This window comes from Dreissena polymorpha, chromosome 12 (assembly GCF_020536995.1).
Source record: "Dreissena polymorpha isolate Duluth1 chromosome 12, UMN_Dpol_1.0, whole genome shotgun sequence".
Taxonomy (NCBI): Eukaryota; Metazoa; Mollusca; class Bivalvia; order Myida; family Dreissenidae; genus Dreissena; species Dreissena polymorpha.
The window spans coordinates 55,797,224-55,813,884 of record NC_068366.1 but is presented as its reverse complement, the minus strand read 5'-3'; the positions used below and the strand labels follow the sequence as shown (position 1 = coordinate 55,813,884).

The 16,661-nt window shown below is 33.9% G+C and overlaps 1 protein-coding gene across 1 annotated transcript; it reads left to right on the top strand.

Moving 5' to 3' along the window:
• The first annotated feature begins 4,506 nt into the window (after positions 1-4,506).
• On the top strand, positions 4,507-10,385 carry LOC127853196 (baculoviral IAP repeat-containing protein 3-like). Its single transcript, XM_052387472.1, has 8 exons — positions 4,507-6,409; positions 6,546-6,697; positions 6,912-6,990; positions 7,108-7,236; positions 7,764-7,945; positions 8,191-8,341; positions 8,439-8,531; positions 9,303-10,385. The coding sequence occupies exons 1-8, from the start codon at positions 5,344-5,346 to the stop codon at positions 9,491-9,493; spliced, it is 2,043 nt and encodes a 680-aa protein (XP_052243432.1). The 5' UTR covers positions 4,507-5,343; the 3' UTR covers positions 9,494-10,385.
• The last annotated feature ends 6,276 nt before the right edge of the window (positions 10,386-16,661 follow it).

Sequence of the window (16,661 nt, the reverse complement as noted above, 5' to 3'; positions counted from 1 at the left end):
TATATAAAATGTTAATTATTATATTGTCAATAAGTAAACAATAACAAATCAATTATGTTAAGTATTCGGTGATCGCAACTTTATTGATCTATGCATGCAGTGGTCGGCAAATACCTACTTGGGATATTCTCATAGTCCGATTTCGCCTTGATATTGTATTTGTTCTTATACTAACACCAACAGTACTATGTGCTTGTTCCACACGCTACATGTGAGTCGATTCTGAAATGCTGTATGTGTGGGAAAATGTAACACTACACAATCTGTGGAAAGGCTTCGGCTCTGTCTACATACACAAGTAAATAAATTAAATCAAACGGTTTGTCTATACAAAACAAAAAATAAACGTTTGGGTAAATCACAATTTATTTGACAATAAACTTGTTTGTAATATTCAATTTTTGGTACATTTCTGCAAATTCAATGTGCATTTCCCTCTTTGGTTTGATACACATGATAAGTTTAAGTTCACAGAAATTGGGTTGCATTCAGCATCAACCGAAGTGAATGAATATCAAACGACGTGAAAAGTGTTTTTAATATAATTCTGACTACATTTTTGACGATGCTGCGAAGGAGCTCGTCTAAGTTATCATACCATGAAAAAATTCTTCACAATGGCGACCTATGTAAAAGACCAAGCCAGTCCGATTGAGATAGCTCGATTTTTCTAATCGGCATACCTCGCTGATTATCATTGATAAAGGTGAAGGAAGCTCAGCTATAAATAGGACAGCATATTCTTTGAACAAGATTTAATAATAGTTTGAAAACGTTAATTTTAAATCAGTTATATTCAATCCATTATATGTTTATAGATCAATGAAACAACTATGCATTTTCTGTATTGTATTTGACATTTGTCGTGATTCTGTAAATAAATTGCGAATGAAAACGTGTATAATTAACGTTTAACGCGATCATGTGTGTAAAGAAAACGAATTATTTCGAACCTGACATTTGTACACGTTAAAGCGAGTATGATATATAAACAGCATAATAGCCGTGTCACATATATGAAACTCGCTCTTATGCGTGCTCTCTCATTTTGCATATCTTATATACTTTTCAAACATAAATTAAAGAGCCACATCAGTGCACACACTATGTTTGATAATTCATTCGTTTTTTGGATATTGTTTTCTGTTTTAAACACATATTAGGTCATATCGCGGAGATTTAGTTAACCTTACCATGTGTTCATGGGCGAACTCACGTATTCAAGTCGTATTCGACTATGTGCTCATACCTACTTTCGGGAATCATCATGAAATTATTGCCGTACTTAACGAACAAACATGCCTAAGCTTATTGAACTAGAGAAAAAGCAATAGTCATAAGAGAAAAATTATATGTTCATGCACATGGGCATGTGAAATCACGTCCGTACACATAAAATCATTAACTTAGCAAAGGAAACAACGAAATATAAAGTTTGGTATGATATACATGTGAAATTAAAGAGCATCGTGTAATTAAAGAGCATGTCAAGTTTTGAATATATCTGCTACATAACGTAATGTTATAACCCACAAACATTTTACTGTAACATAACGTTTTTTTAAGATAAGTGGTACAGAAAATACACGTCGAAAATCTTTTTAAAGATATTTCTTGTTATATTTGATCGAGAATGTAACCCGCCTACCAGTTTCGCTGAATGGGTCAAGTTCCCCACGGACACTACTTCCCCGTACCCCCTATTTTTTTTTTATTCGTACCCAATTTGTTCATAATGTATATTACATGCCTTTATTACAAGTGTTTGGAGATTCTTAATTCAATTGCAGTGGAATATAACATTTTGATCGATAATATTCACTCTAATTTACGTAATGCTGATATGTAATACGCTCAAAATCATGTTGCAACTAACGCAATTACTTGCCTGAAGGAAACACAATACTTACACAAACCGTTTTATTAGATGGTCGCTTAGCGACCGTCTAAGATGGTTAGTCTAAAATTCAGGTCGATACGCCTTAGCTACTAGGAGCCCAATACCCGCTTACTACGCGTATCCGCGCGAGAAAGAGTTGTATAATTTATGCAAGAGGTTTGAGTTTTCCAATTATATTCATTCACAAATAAAAACATTATATTAATATCGTGTTAAATGCAATAGTTTCGAACGGTGCTTTTATAGAAAAGAATCAGTAAATAATGATCTTATTGTACGTGTCGCGGAGGAGATTGTTTATGAATGAATAAAATAGTCCACTTTTTGAAGCGTCTTCATGACGTAGTATTTTTGCTCAGTCCATTCATAATATGAGGCTATTAATAGATGCGCCTGTCGATAAACAAAGGAAAGTTCACGGGCGATAACAACGCAATAGGTTACGCTCTCACATACACCTCAATGACGTAGTACAGGTCATTTGTAAATTGAGGCTATTTATAGATTCGGGAAAAAGTTTACGCTTATTTATATTCTCAATTTATAAAACGTTGAACAAGTTCAACAATAACTTCAGCGATACGATAGACAAGAACAAAAAAATATTTCATAATCGCTTAACCCGAATATAACAAACAATTTATAATAATAATACGAATGACCTGTTTCGTAACTTCGTTCATGATACTACAGCGGGTATTTCTGGAAAACGTTCTTTGGTTCTCAACAGATAGCGGCGATCTTTTGTATTTATTGGTGCTAGCAACGCATTAGTAGAAGGTTAGTAGAAGGTTTAACTTGTTTATATTCACAGTTATCAATACATAGACAGTTGGATATGAGTTCATCAATTACTACAGGCATACTATAAGCAACCTCGAAAATGCTTTATAATCGCTAAAATCGAAAACAACTAAATATATTATATTAAATATATTTATAACAATAAATATCTTTTAAAAATGTAGTCGGCGTATACGCTGACGTTGAAATAAAGTTTGCAATTTACTTTTCTAAATAAATAATTACAATTAAACACAAGTTAAACTATTGTGTTGTATTTTTCACGTGTAAGTTGCATATTCACCACATGAAATGTGTGTTAGCATTGTCAAACCACACATTAGTGTGAGTAGATAAAAATATACTACGGTAGAGCACTTTATATGTGTCCTCATATGCCTTGTTATGAGTATCTTTCTTCACTATCGAAATATATGGTATGTTGATATTTGATTTAAACGCAGTTTTCTTTCGACACTTTTAAATCACACGTCCATAGCGCCGTCATGCGAAAATGGGTCTTATGCGTTTTGGCAAGCGTTTGTTAAACCCAACATGTGCATTTGCGCAGTCAGGCCATAGACGATGCTGTTCGCTATAAAATCACTCAATATGTTATGTTTCTCCTTACCAGACGGAGAGATAGCTGAGTGGGCTTTTTATGTGACGGGCGCATATGGAATAAGACCCATTTTCGCATGACGAGGGTCATTACAAATCTCATTGCGAATTGAAAATACCACATTTAAGAACAATGCTTTTTGATACAAAATAAAATTCAAAATAGCAAACTTGTTAATAATGGCAGCCTATCCACACATTTAGGAATGATTTCCAGACGTGCTGACCAAGTACGGCAAACATTGTGGTATGATAATTAAACGATTTTCTCTTATCGTGACTCTATACTATTTCGCTAATGATTGTATTCTCATCTTGGAGGCGAAAGTGAAATTCTGCGAGATGAATTGTAACGCGTAATTGTAACAGGGCCACAATTTGTGTCGTTTGAGCATACAGAGAGTAGTCCGGAATTCCTTACACTGAACAGTGCTACATCTTTTGAATTGAGCACATACGCAGTGATGTAGCAAAATTCAGAGGTTGTATCTCGAATCAGCATATTACATATTCGAAAATATTCATGCGTGTCTGTTGGCGTTATGTAAAATTCACTTAGATGAAAACTGAGTAAAACAGCTACGCCTAAAAAGCGCATTAGTGCTCTATACCGATGTTTATGTCAGCGTTGTTGACACCGTGTGAACTGCTCGGGTAACAAGTAAAGCATAAACAGCAATGTGTATATACTTTTATTCCTCCACATACATGATACGAAGATTATTGTATATTTTGAATTTGTATATGGTGTCAAAAATCAAAAGTTTTGTACACGGAACTTTCATTAAGAATTTATATTCTTGGTGAGATAGTTTTTTGATATTCCAAAAATATTCCTTTAATATGATGGTGACTGCAAATGTTCTTTATATTAAGTTTTCATCACCATTTTCATCATACTTTCTGTGCTTTCAGAACGTCCAAAAAGCCATGTTGTTTTTATTTTGTCTAAGTTATTTCTATGAAATAATAAGGATGATAAAAAGTGCACACAATACTCGACCCGTGCGCTATGACACACACTTTATAAATTTGAATGGCGTGTGTTCATTTCAAACTTGCGATTGATTTTGAAAAATGAATTGCGTGTTAAATTATGCAATAGCGAACATCTTCAGTGCCTTCAGCGCTTTGATATATTTTATCTAACCGGTAACTAACAAATCTATTTTTACCGCAGTGTGCACAGTTATACAACTACGTATTAACGAAGTATATAGGGCACACATTGTTATCTCAATGTGTTTGTTAAACAGTTCGTTTCAATTACTGGCTGACTGTAACTGTACAATAATATTAGGGATATTAAATGAGTAACTTAATATGTGCAATCTGCATTGGATATAGTATAGTTAAGTGATTTTGCATTCATTGTTGGATTAAATAGAACATTGAAGTATCAGTTTCGAATTTTAAATAGAAGCGAGAACAACTTTGTCCCAGTTTTATGCGCGGATCGATAATTATACTTCGCTTTAACATAACGACCTTCAAAAGCATATTTGACTTTGCAAACACTTTAAGTGGTTGCACGTTTGTTGACGAGATGATATGAGATAAAATAACACATAACAAGGTTTTGGTTATGAGAAGACTATGAGAAACATGGGTCATGTGATTGATTTAATATTATGTGCGTAGTTTGCAATATACTGTGCACTGTAGTGCATTGATATTGAATGTGGATCATCACCACATGAATCACGGAATTAAATGGATTAAGACTCACGTTTCGCTTTCCATTGATTAAAGTGCAGCGTGTTTCTAAGTGGTTACGCAATTTGAAAAATACGTATAAGTTTGATTGCACTACTACGTGTTTAAATCTCTTATTGGTTACTTCAACAATGGAGTATGTTTCATTGATAACTAAACGCGGCAACGTTATGCATTCGTTTCAAAGACTTAACAATGAATATTTAATAAAGTAGGTCAAACAAGTTGTATCTGCCTTAAACGTTGTGATTTAACGCACGACTAGATAACATATATCAAATAACAGTGTAAACGCTTGAATACGTGTTTATTAATAAGTAAAGATGTTTACACACGGCAAGGCCACGGAATTAACAAGGCGCGTCATTAATAAAAACATCAAACCGGAGAAAAGAAGCATCAAAAGTACGTTAATAAGGACAAACCAAATAAGAAAACAACCGGAACATTCACTTGATACTGATATCAAAGATGACGACTCTAGTGTAATCCTTGTACAATTTGCGGTAAACCGCTGCGATGGTATATACATAACAGGTGTTATAAAGACTCTCTTGGAATTATTTCCAGATTGTTTAATGTACTTTCGAAACAATGAAACATTGGAAGTGTTCTTGTTACCAGAAATACCTACACTAGTAAAAACGATGAAATACAGAGGAAGTTTCGAAGAGAAAACGTATGATGAATGCATACCAAGTTCGGAGTTCATTGTATGGGAATGTAACAAAGACGCGTTTTTAATAGTTATGAAATCAAGTAACAACGAATTCTTGTTCACTGATCTGTTACAAAACAATTTGCTTTACAGCAACAGAAAGGTGCGGTACGAGAAACTTATCAAACTGTTTGTTAGGAGAATACTGAATGCTCCAGTCATATCGTTGCAAAAATACACCATTTGTCCACTTGATAAATATCAATACGCATTATCAAGTTCTTTAAATTCAACGTATGGATTATTAGCTACACAGAACGCGGAACTGGCTCCATCTGGCGCAATGTTTACTAACACAAAACACGGGGCTATCAGCGCCCATTCAAGGTCTGTTCATGCCTCAGACAATGCATCAACACCTTTTCAAAACGCAGTAGAGAAATCCACACAAAGGTGCAGTAGTGCTGAGGATGTAATGGTACAAGGAGTAATTTCATCCCAAAACTTCGTCACTAATAACATTTCTAGTTTGGCTTCAGCTGTTCCTATTAATGAGACATCTTACTCATTGACGCCTATATTAACAGGCCAGACACCATTCAAACGTCGCAAAAATTTGCCGCGATATCCTCGCTATGTTACAGAATCATCCAGACATCAGTCATATTTCAACTGGTTTCATGTAATCCCGACTGAAAAAGAATGTGTTATTGCTGGATTCTTTTATACAGGTATACATTTTTGTTTTGTAAATACAATTGTTAATAAAATAAATTTCTGCAGGATTAATTTTCTTCAACACCACATGAGCATACACACGATAGCATTGATGAATAATATTCTTTTTAAATACACGTTTGATTTCAGGTGAATTCGATCTAATCAGATGTTTCCAATGCGGCATTGGTCTTAAGGATTTCAGTCCCGCAGACGATCCAATGGCAGAGCACATACGGAATTCCGAATCATGTCTTTACTTGGAAGCTATGTTTGGTCTCGAAGGATTGACTAAACTACGGGTATATGGTTGTATAATCATGTTGTATTTACTTAGGCTTGCGTTGAGATTGTGTAATTAGTTAAGTTATACAATATTGATAAACTTGAATATTAATTTCATTATGTATGTCGGTAAAAAAATGTGACTTCAATATTTAAACCAACACGGCCGTACACATTTCGAATTAAATATCTTAAGAACCGTCAAGTTTTTGCACATAACATTATTTTTAGAAAGAACTGGATCAATCCAACCCAGAGAACACTCGTCAAAGACAGTATACGGATTTTCAAAGGAACCTTGGAGCAACATGTATGCATCATAACTCTTTTATTGTATACATCATCCAATACATGGAATTATTTTGAACTTATTATTGTATTTTAGAGGCCTGTTTTAGTTACGTTAATCCATTTCATAACTTTTCAGCAAGCCATCATACTTCCAGAAGTCTTCAATATTCGACAATCGAGTCTCGCATTTTAAGTTACGAGAGTGATAAGTTTCGAAGCAAAAAAAGTCCAGAAGAGTTAGCTGAAGCAGGATTGTTCTACACAGGTTCAACTAGTATTTTACATAATAGAACATGTAGTTAAGCAAAAAATAATCTATTTCTTGCAACACTCACGCGTCAGGTTTTTACTTTATAAATTCAATAAAAAACAACACGAGCAACAAAAAGGAATTTTAAAAACACTAAGTAATTGTTTTATTTATGAAAGTTATAATAATTGTTCAAATTTTTTGAGCAAGTATAGTATGATATTCAGTCTGTATAATACAATCATATTCGAGACAAAAGTGTGTATTTACAATCTAATGCTTTGCTTTGACCGTTAGATACCAGTTAGGATCCGTTTACGTTTATACTTGATGTTCTGTTATACACATAGCCAATGGGAGTAATAATTTCTGAAATTCTCCTGAAAGAATCTCTGGAGTTAAATATTTGCTGTTTTCAACATTATGAAAAATCTATATTTTAACGCGTAATTCGCTATAACATTTCCTCCCAACACAACATTTTGCGACAATTGGAAGCGTGACAATTTGTTTAGGCATATTTGTTTTACAATTTTTACAAGGTGTGCGAGACGAGGTTCGATGTTTTTCGTGTAACGGAGGTTTAAGCAACTGGGAGAAACATGATGACCCGTGGATAGAGCATTGCAAGTGGTTTCCCGCATGTGCATTTGCAAGAGAAACAAAAGGAGATGCATTCATTGAACAAGTGCAACACAGTGCGAACGCGCCGACAACTATGTTGGTAATGACAGGTTCCATTAAAAACGAATATATCTTCATTAATCACATTACAGTACTGATAAAGTGCTACGGTAAATACAAAAATCTAAAAAGTGTAGATATGTCAATTTTGTTTCGCGAGTTTTATTCTTTAATCGTAGTAACGCTATATTTAACTGGTCGATTAGTTTTATAAAATAAGTGTAAGTTACATGTATCCAATGAGCTGCGCTATTCTTGCTTTACAATGTGTATATATTGCAACAGAATGACGCAACTAACCTTTCGGCAGAAGTTCATCACTATAACGACCTTGATCTTGATATGGATCTTGTGACGATGAAGACCATATGCATGGACGAAATGGAATTCACTGCGGAGATCTTTGACGAAGCAGTTTATCACTTACAGCTTGATGGTTTGTACACTTCCCTTGAACAATTTAGTTGACTTTGCTTAAACATACATTAATGTGACCTCATTGTTAATTTGATTAATGTTTTGTCTCTTGGCAGCTAATCACCATCCAAATATTGAGGACATCATTAACCGTATTGACAAGATTAAAAAGGATACAGCTGTTCAATATACATCAGCTAAGAAATCAGGTAACATATTTTCTATGTGCAAAAGGAAATGTCTATCCAAACATCAAAACATTATTCGCTTATGTTAATATATAAAAACACCGTGCAGAAGATTTGTTCTGTTTATGAACATAACATAAATTCCGCAGTTAAAATAATTATAAAAACAAATATATTTGTAAATAAAAGGAGAGCGCATGTTTTTTAAAAATAATATTAGCATATGTGAATAAAGTCAAATGCTATTTTTGTAGCGATGTGTTAGTACTCTAAAAAAATGATGCAACCTTAGAGATCTAAATTGCCATTTGACGACCGTTCCAACGCCGAGATCCCACACGCAGCACCGATGCTTGCTCAGATCATCGATCAACGTAGTCAAATGATTGTATTTTAACATATGTAGTGGGTTTGCCTTTTAGCAGATAATTTCTTCCGATGATGTTATAATAGTATTTCTACAACGGTGCCAATGAAGTACCGTGCTATTCATTTCTTATATTTATTCGAGATAAGTCTAAATTCAAAGAGTTATATAGGGTTATACATATTAGACTAGATTGTGTCCTATTCAGAGAAAATTTTCCTAATCACGAACACTTATTAAGTTCTGTATTATAATAAGTGTATATAACGCATTGTTTTTATAAAAGATCGATTTTTTATCAACTCGTATATCTTATATTTAAAACCAAGGAAATCTAACCAACAACACTACAAATACCATTATGGCCATTGTTGTACAATACAAACGTGCTGAAATAATGTTAACGTAACGATATTCTGTTTAAGAATCGTTATACGAAGAAAGCCAACGTTTGAAGAGTATTGTGAAATGCTCAAAATGCAAAATCAACGATTCGAACGCGCTGTTCCTGCCTTGCGCCCATCACGTAATGTGTATCGCCTGTGCGCATGACACGAAGAGGTGTCCGGTCTGTAACAGAGGTATCAGTGATTTTGTCAGGACTTTTATGGGATAGAATCCATTTGAAGTAAAATGAAATGAAACTAAACCAAAACCTAAAAAGATCAAATGGAGACACATACACAGACAATTGCTAAAGAATGCGTTCGCAGCAGGTCGCTCTTTGGACATTGTGTAGGTATTTCGAAAAATATTCAAAATTCCACACGTGTAAAAATTTGCTTTTAGAGTACATTTACCATGACAACGCTAATAAATTAATCTCGCAAGTTATAATGTTTCATCTTTGAAACGTCCGATTATATACTCAAAACAAAACACTATTTATCATGTACTGGTGATCAATCCATTTTTACAGAAACTATCTTTTAAAACGTAGTCTAATTCACAAAGTGAGATAATTACGTGCATATTGATACAAATTTCTATACACAACACCATACTATTATGAACACATTTTAGTAGATATGTGTGAGAACAATGAAGCACTGTTCCACTGACGCAAATAACCAGTTTTCAAGACATTTGGACTAAATGTTTTCGCCTGTTTCAACAATGCACATCATTTTCTAATTATGTTAATGGGGTTCTTATTTTTACCAGAACTGCAGAGTAGTTCTTAAGCTAATCTTACCCAGGGCAATGCATATACGAAGTGAGTAGATTAATTATATAAAGAAGCTCACTTATTAGTAAGTGTAATTTATTATTTACCTTTTAAATTTTTTGTGTGCAGTTTTTCACTATACATACACATAAAACATTGCTTACGTTCATGATTTATAATTACTGTTGGAAACACAATAGATTGTAAGTTTAAAAATTGCAAAATAAGCAACTGATATAATAATACCGTAAATTTATTATTTTATATTGATGCCCTGCGTCTTTGTTCAAACTAAGCGTAAGTTATGTTATGGGTGAAATAAAATAACACATCTCGTCTAGACTTGTATATTGTTTTATTTGATCGGTAATGTTTATATATTAATAAAAAAATCGTGATCGTTGTGCGACATGTCTGCTCGTAGGTGACATATTTGTTTTATCTTGCTTCGACACACTATGTTCTAGTAAGTCAAGGATTCCGAAAAATTTAAGAAAATATCTCAAAAATTCACACTTCTGATTTGTCAATTAAATAATGTTGAAAAATCAAGCGTTACTATAGGTATTGTATATTCACAAAAGCGCATAACTTACAAGATTCACTGCAAACGTGTGTGCAATTTAAAAATGAAATACGGAACGAAAGGGCACTGTCTGCGGGTTTCAATTACTTCACACAACTTATTATTATTTAATTTCATACCAAGTAAATTTGCTGTTGGAATCAAACATTTACTTTTTCTTCCTGTATCAACATACTTGCATGTTTTTAAATGTTTTTATGAGGACGCTTTATAAATTATGGCAATCTTATTGTTAACACGTGTTTAAGTTTTACATGTGTTAATGAAATTTTGTTGAAAATATACAAATAAAAACGAAATTGTATAGGAGTATGTTTCATCACTATACAAGAAATCAATCAGCAATGACATTTCGATTACAACTGACGATTCGCAAACTTGAATAGCTTTATCTAAATATTTGGACGTATTCATATTTAACTGTACATTACCATTTGCAAATAGTATAAGAAGCAACAAGTTCTCAAATCTATTAAACCCGCTATGTTGCACCTTTGCCATACTCACTTATTGAATCATAGAGCTGACAGTATTGTTTTGGGAAAAAACTCATCTTGGTTGTCTTTTAAAATGTTTATATTGTAAATTTAGGACCTTTTTGATATGAAGAATTGGATTGTATTTAATGAAAGCTTTATTGTTATTTTTCAAGTTTTTTTTTATTGTATTGCAATTGTCACTTCAGTTGGATGTAACATCGAATCCAACAAATTACTTTATATCTGTCAGTATCGGGTAATAACTAGCACAGTGACACTCTGTAAAGATTGGCACGTGCTGTTTCAACGCATTTTCTGCCATAAGTCTGACATAAACAGATCAAGGTAGTACAACTGTAACCATTTCCCGAGTTTTTTTGTAAGATCGGTTGACATCGGCTTATGTCGGTAAATATCGTACCTGAAGTCGTGAGATGTTCGTTTTGTTCGGTTTATTATTTGCAAAGTATAAATCTTAAATAAAACATGTTTTATATAATTCCATTATAGATTATATCTATGATATGCATAGTTCAATATATTAGGTCGTCAAAATAGATTTTTCTTTTAAAATTGTGTAAAGTATGAACCGGAAGTTATATATTTTCGCGACAACATAAATAACAATCGTGAATCGTAACCAAAAAGACGGTTAACGAGTAAAAAAGAAGTAGCAAAAAGAAAAGGTATTTATTATCATTCATATTCTGGGTCTTAACAAAATATTGATAGCACACCAGCGTCTTCATCGAAGGAATCGTGGAAAACAGGTCGGCGATTAGTGGAATGGGACGTGATGCTGAATAGATTAATGTATTGTTCTGCATGTGGACTTGGACCTGTTCCACTGACATTAAAATCCATAAAAGGCGAATAACAGAAAGGACTGTTAGGGTATATGTACGTAGAGTGAGGTAATATTGACTGCCAGTTGGTAAACACTGCAGCGTATGGTAAAACCCACACAGTCAAAGACAATGGGAAAATGGATCTGGAAAAGTGGAAAACCATGCTTTGTTGTCAACACAAAACTTGGAACAGGTAAGGTCACAGATACATGATCAGAACATTTATATGAAATACACAAACGGTAATCATTTAGTTCACAGATGTAAATTACCGGCATTATTATGATTATATTATAGTCTATGTATATGCTCTGTTTACCGTAAACATCGAGATACAGTAACCAGAAGTAAATGTATTTGTTTTTTATGTCATCTATTTTTTGAAAAAAAATAATGAGGTATTGTCATCACCTTTGCGTCGGCTTCAGCGTCGGCGTCGGCGTCCGGTTAAGTTTTGCGTTTAGGTCCACTTTTCTCATGAAGTATCAATGCTATTGCATTCAAACTTGGTACACTTACTTACTTACACTTATCATGAGGGGAATGGGCAGGCAAAGTTAGATAACTGTGGCGTGCATTTTGACAGAATTATGTGCCGTTTTTATACTTAAAAAATTGAAAATTTTGGTTAAGTTTTGTGTTTAGGTCCATTTTATTTGTTAAGTATCAAAGCTATTGCTTTCATACTTGCAGCACTTACTAACTATCATAAGGGGACTGCGCAGGCAAAGTTAGCTAACTCTGGCTTGCATTTTGACAGAATTCTGTGCCCTTTTTATACTTAGAAAATTGAAAATTTTGGTTAAGTTTTGTGTTTAGGTCCATTTTATTCCTTAAGTATCAAAGCTATTGCTTTCATACTTGCAACACTTACTAACTATCATATGAGGACTGTGCAGGCAAAGTTATGTAACTCTGGCTGGCATTTTGACATAACTATGTGCCCTTTTTATACTTAGAAAATTGAAAATTTGGTTAAGTTTTGTGTTTAGGTCCACTTTATTCCTGAAATATCAAAGCTATTGCTTTCATACTTGCAACACTTACTAACTATCATAAGGGGACTGTGCAGGCCAAGTTATGTTACTCTGACTGGCATTTTCACGGAATTATGGACCCTTTATACTTAGAAAATTGAAAATTTGGTTATGTTTTGTGTTTGGTCCACTTTACACCTAAAGTATCATAGATATTGCTTTCATACTTGGAACACTCGCAAACTATCATAAAAGGACAGTAAAGGACAAGTTGCATTACTCTGGTTGTCATTTTTACAGAATTATGGCCCTTTTTTGACTTAATAACTTTGAATATATGGTTAAACTTTGTATTTAGATCCACTTTACTTCTAAAGTATCAAGGCTATTGATTTCAAACTTCAAATACTTTCATGCTATCATGAGGGTACTGTACCTGGCAAGTTGAATTTTACCTTGACCTTTGAATGACCTTGACTTTCAAGGTCAAATGATTAAATTTTGCTAAAATATCTTTATTTAAGATTAGATTTGATTGATACTTTGACAAAACAACTCTTACCCCCCAACCCGATTCCCCCCCAAAAAAAGTTTTTTTTTCTTAAAGATCATCTTATAAATGACCACCACACCCTGACACTATACCCCCCCCCCCTAACCCATCCCCCCCAAAAAAAAATGTTTTTTTTAAACATGGTTTAAAAACACAAATATTTTTTTGTATTATTTTATTTTTGAAATACTTTCCAACCATCCCACCCAAGAATTCCCCCCTAAAAAATGCATTTTTTGCATTTTTGGAAGAAAATGTAATAAATGACCACACCCCAACACTATACACCCCCTTCCACTCCACCCCTCCATTCTTTGTGATTGAAATTGAGATAGGTCCCTTCACCTTTATAAAGAAAAATAGATGAGTGGTCTGCACCTGCAAGGCGGTGCTCTTGTTTAGATCTTGTGCTTACTTGTATCTTTGCTATAGTTATATTTGTTTCTGCATTTAGCAATGGTGGACCATTCCGTGTAAACAATATGCTGTCCACATTAAACCTGATCAAAACAATATCGGACACCAACTTAAAAATAAAGGAACAGCCAGCTGGTGAAATGATAGAGCAAGTTGCGACCGAATCAGCTAGGATTGCAGCTAGCGATGCTATCTAAAATGAAATGACGTAAGACTCTATTATTTGGAATACCAGCGGTAACAATAAAGTTTTTACATCATTACATGGAAAACATCAAACTATATAAAATGTGTTGTAAAACCAATTATCTATGTTGACCGGCAATCTCACAAGTGTAAGTTAGGCAACGTTTGGCAGGCCTTTTTATACAAATCCTGCGGGTCAGAATGTCTGACCCATTCCCAATTCAAAATACAAGTATTTTCGCCAAATTAGCTGAAAAATTTCCCAATCCTAGAATAATAGCTAAAATAATATGTCAAAAATAACAATAATCTTCTTAAAAACATCATGATTTTGTTCTCCTATAAACAAATTTCATGGCTGGTAGATCAGCAGTTTTCACATTTTATGGCTGGTAGATCAGCTTTATGATTATTAACCTAATAAGATTCCAATATATTATGTTTAGTTGCATTCTAAATGTGATATTGCATATCAATATTTTACTAGATTGCAATGTCAGCTATGTTTTCAGTTGAAGGAAGGGAACTCCCGCAGGTTACTCATATGCATCGGTGGAAGTCCAATCTGGTAGTCAGTTCGTAACATACGTCACGCCAACTGTTCCAATAAGTCAAGAGGCTTTACAAGTTACAGGCATTTCAATGACTGATGGGACAATGACATTCATTGGATAAGTTTTGCAGCCAGAGTCAATATGAGTGGCTGTCGTAAGAATTATACATTGGCTTTAAAAGTTTCAAAATGTGTGCTTAGTTGTTCATAATGGTCGTCGTTTTGATTTTACAAATTTTGTTTCTATCTTGGTAAATGTTCGTGCAATTGATCAGTGCTATAGATAACTTTTGGGGTATATTGGGTAATCAACTTCCTGTTTTTGACAACAATAGGGCTTTTGTAAATTCAATACAGTTTTAGCAAAAAATGTCACCCCTAACTTTTGAGCTTAATTGGGTTTTTCACTCCCGCTTTTTTAAACTCAGTTGGGTAATTTAGGGAATGACATATATAATATAATAAAAATATACTAAGGTTACTATAATGTTTATACAAATGGAAATAAAAAAGGTACCTGTACATAACTACAAACAATTACTGAATTTTTGTTCATTCATTTTTGCGTTGAATAAGACCGAGTTCGTAAAAATCGCTGCACAATTGATGAAGTTATGGCTGTTCAAAGCGATGCACACCATGTTCGGGTCATTTTGAGTTGAATACCTTGAAAATGAAAGAAGAAATCGGACGGGTCTACGAATAATTACAATAATACCCCAAAGATTGAAAGCCGCTGGAAAGACAGCCTTCTTTTCTTCATAGGACAGCATATAAACTATCCGGTACATATTGTACAGAAAATAACCAGTCTAAACAATACGCCCGGTGTTCATAAGAATTGTGTTTCATGACGCAAGTTTTTTTTTACGGGAATTACGTTTTTAAATATGTATTTGCGTTTGTGAATGCTTTATTTTGAATTTAATTACGTTTTTGGTTATTTTAATTGCATAATAACGCAAATACGCTTGTTATCTATAGCCGTGATTGATATTTTGTATAACTGTGCTTTTATCGATCCTCTAGCAATATTCAGAAAATTATATCTAAAGCAGTCCTTGAAGCAAGTTGATTTAGTTTTACAATTGCTTGGTGAAACATACAATGCACACGATGCTATGTCAGATGTGCCAGCACTTAGAAAGTTGCTCCAATTTGTGAATTTGTCTTCAAAAGATATAATTACCCACAGCTTTTCCCCATTGGCTGTGTAAAAGAAATGCTTTCAACAGTGCTTAAGCCCAGAACTGTCCGACATTGAGCCTACTTATTTCATGAAGTGTAATGAAAAGGCCTGCGGCTGAAAATATTGCTGGGTCAGGGCTAAAACTTGTGTATTTGACAATGCTTAATAACAGGGGTGGAGAGGATGCAATACGTGATGTTTTCATTTTAAAAACTGCTGAAGGCTTATCTAGAGTCACTTATTTAAAGGGATCTTTTCACGCTTTGGTAAATTGACAAAATTGAAAAAAGTTGTTTCAGATTCGCAAATTTTCGTGTTAGTTATGATATTTGTGAGGAAACAGTAATACTGAACATTTACCATGCTTTAATATAGCCATAATATGCATCTTTTGACGATTATAAAACCTAACAAGAGTGCCAAACTGTCACAAGATACGCCCGTTTTAAGGCTTTGGACAATTTGGTAACTTTACCATGACCCATATTTGAACTTGACCTACATATCATCTAGACACAACTTCTGACCAAAGTTGGTGAAGATCTACTTCAATTAGAGAGCGGACACCATGCTAAATGCTTGAAATACACTAAGTGACCTCGTGACCTAGTTTATAACCTGGCATGACCCATATTTGAACTTGACCTACATGTAGATATTGTCTAGACACAAATTCTGACCAAATTTCTTGAAGATCGGATGTAAACTACTTCAATTAGAGAGCGGACACCATACTTAATGCTTGAAATGGTTTAAGTGACCCTGTGACCTAGTTTTTGACCCGGCATGACCAATATTCAACCTGACCTAAGTATTGTCTAGATACAA

Bases quoted from the DNA above. Each gene is read 5' to 3' on its own strand.
- LOC127853196 (XM_052387472.1), top strand. From the start codon at position 5,344: ATGTTTACACACGGCAAGGCCACGGAATTAACAAGGCGCGTCATTAAT. The intron at 6,991-7,107 runs GTATGCATCATA...ATAACTTTTCAG, and splicing joins AAGGAACCTTGGAGCAACAT to CAAGCCATCATACTTCCAGA. The intron at 8,342-8,438 runs GTTTGTACACTT...GTCTCTTGGCAG, and splicing joins TTATCACTTACAGCTTGATG to CTAATCACCATCCAAATATT.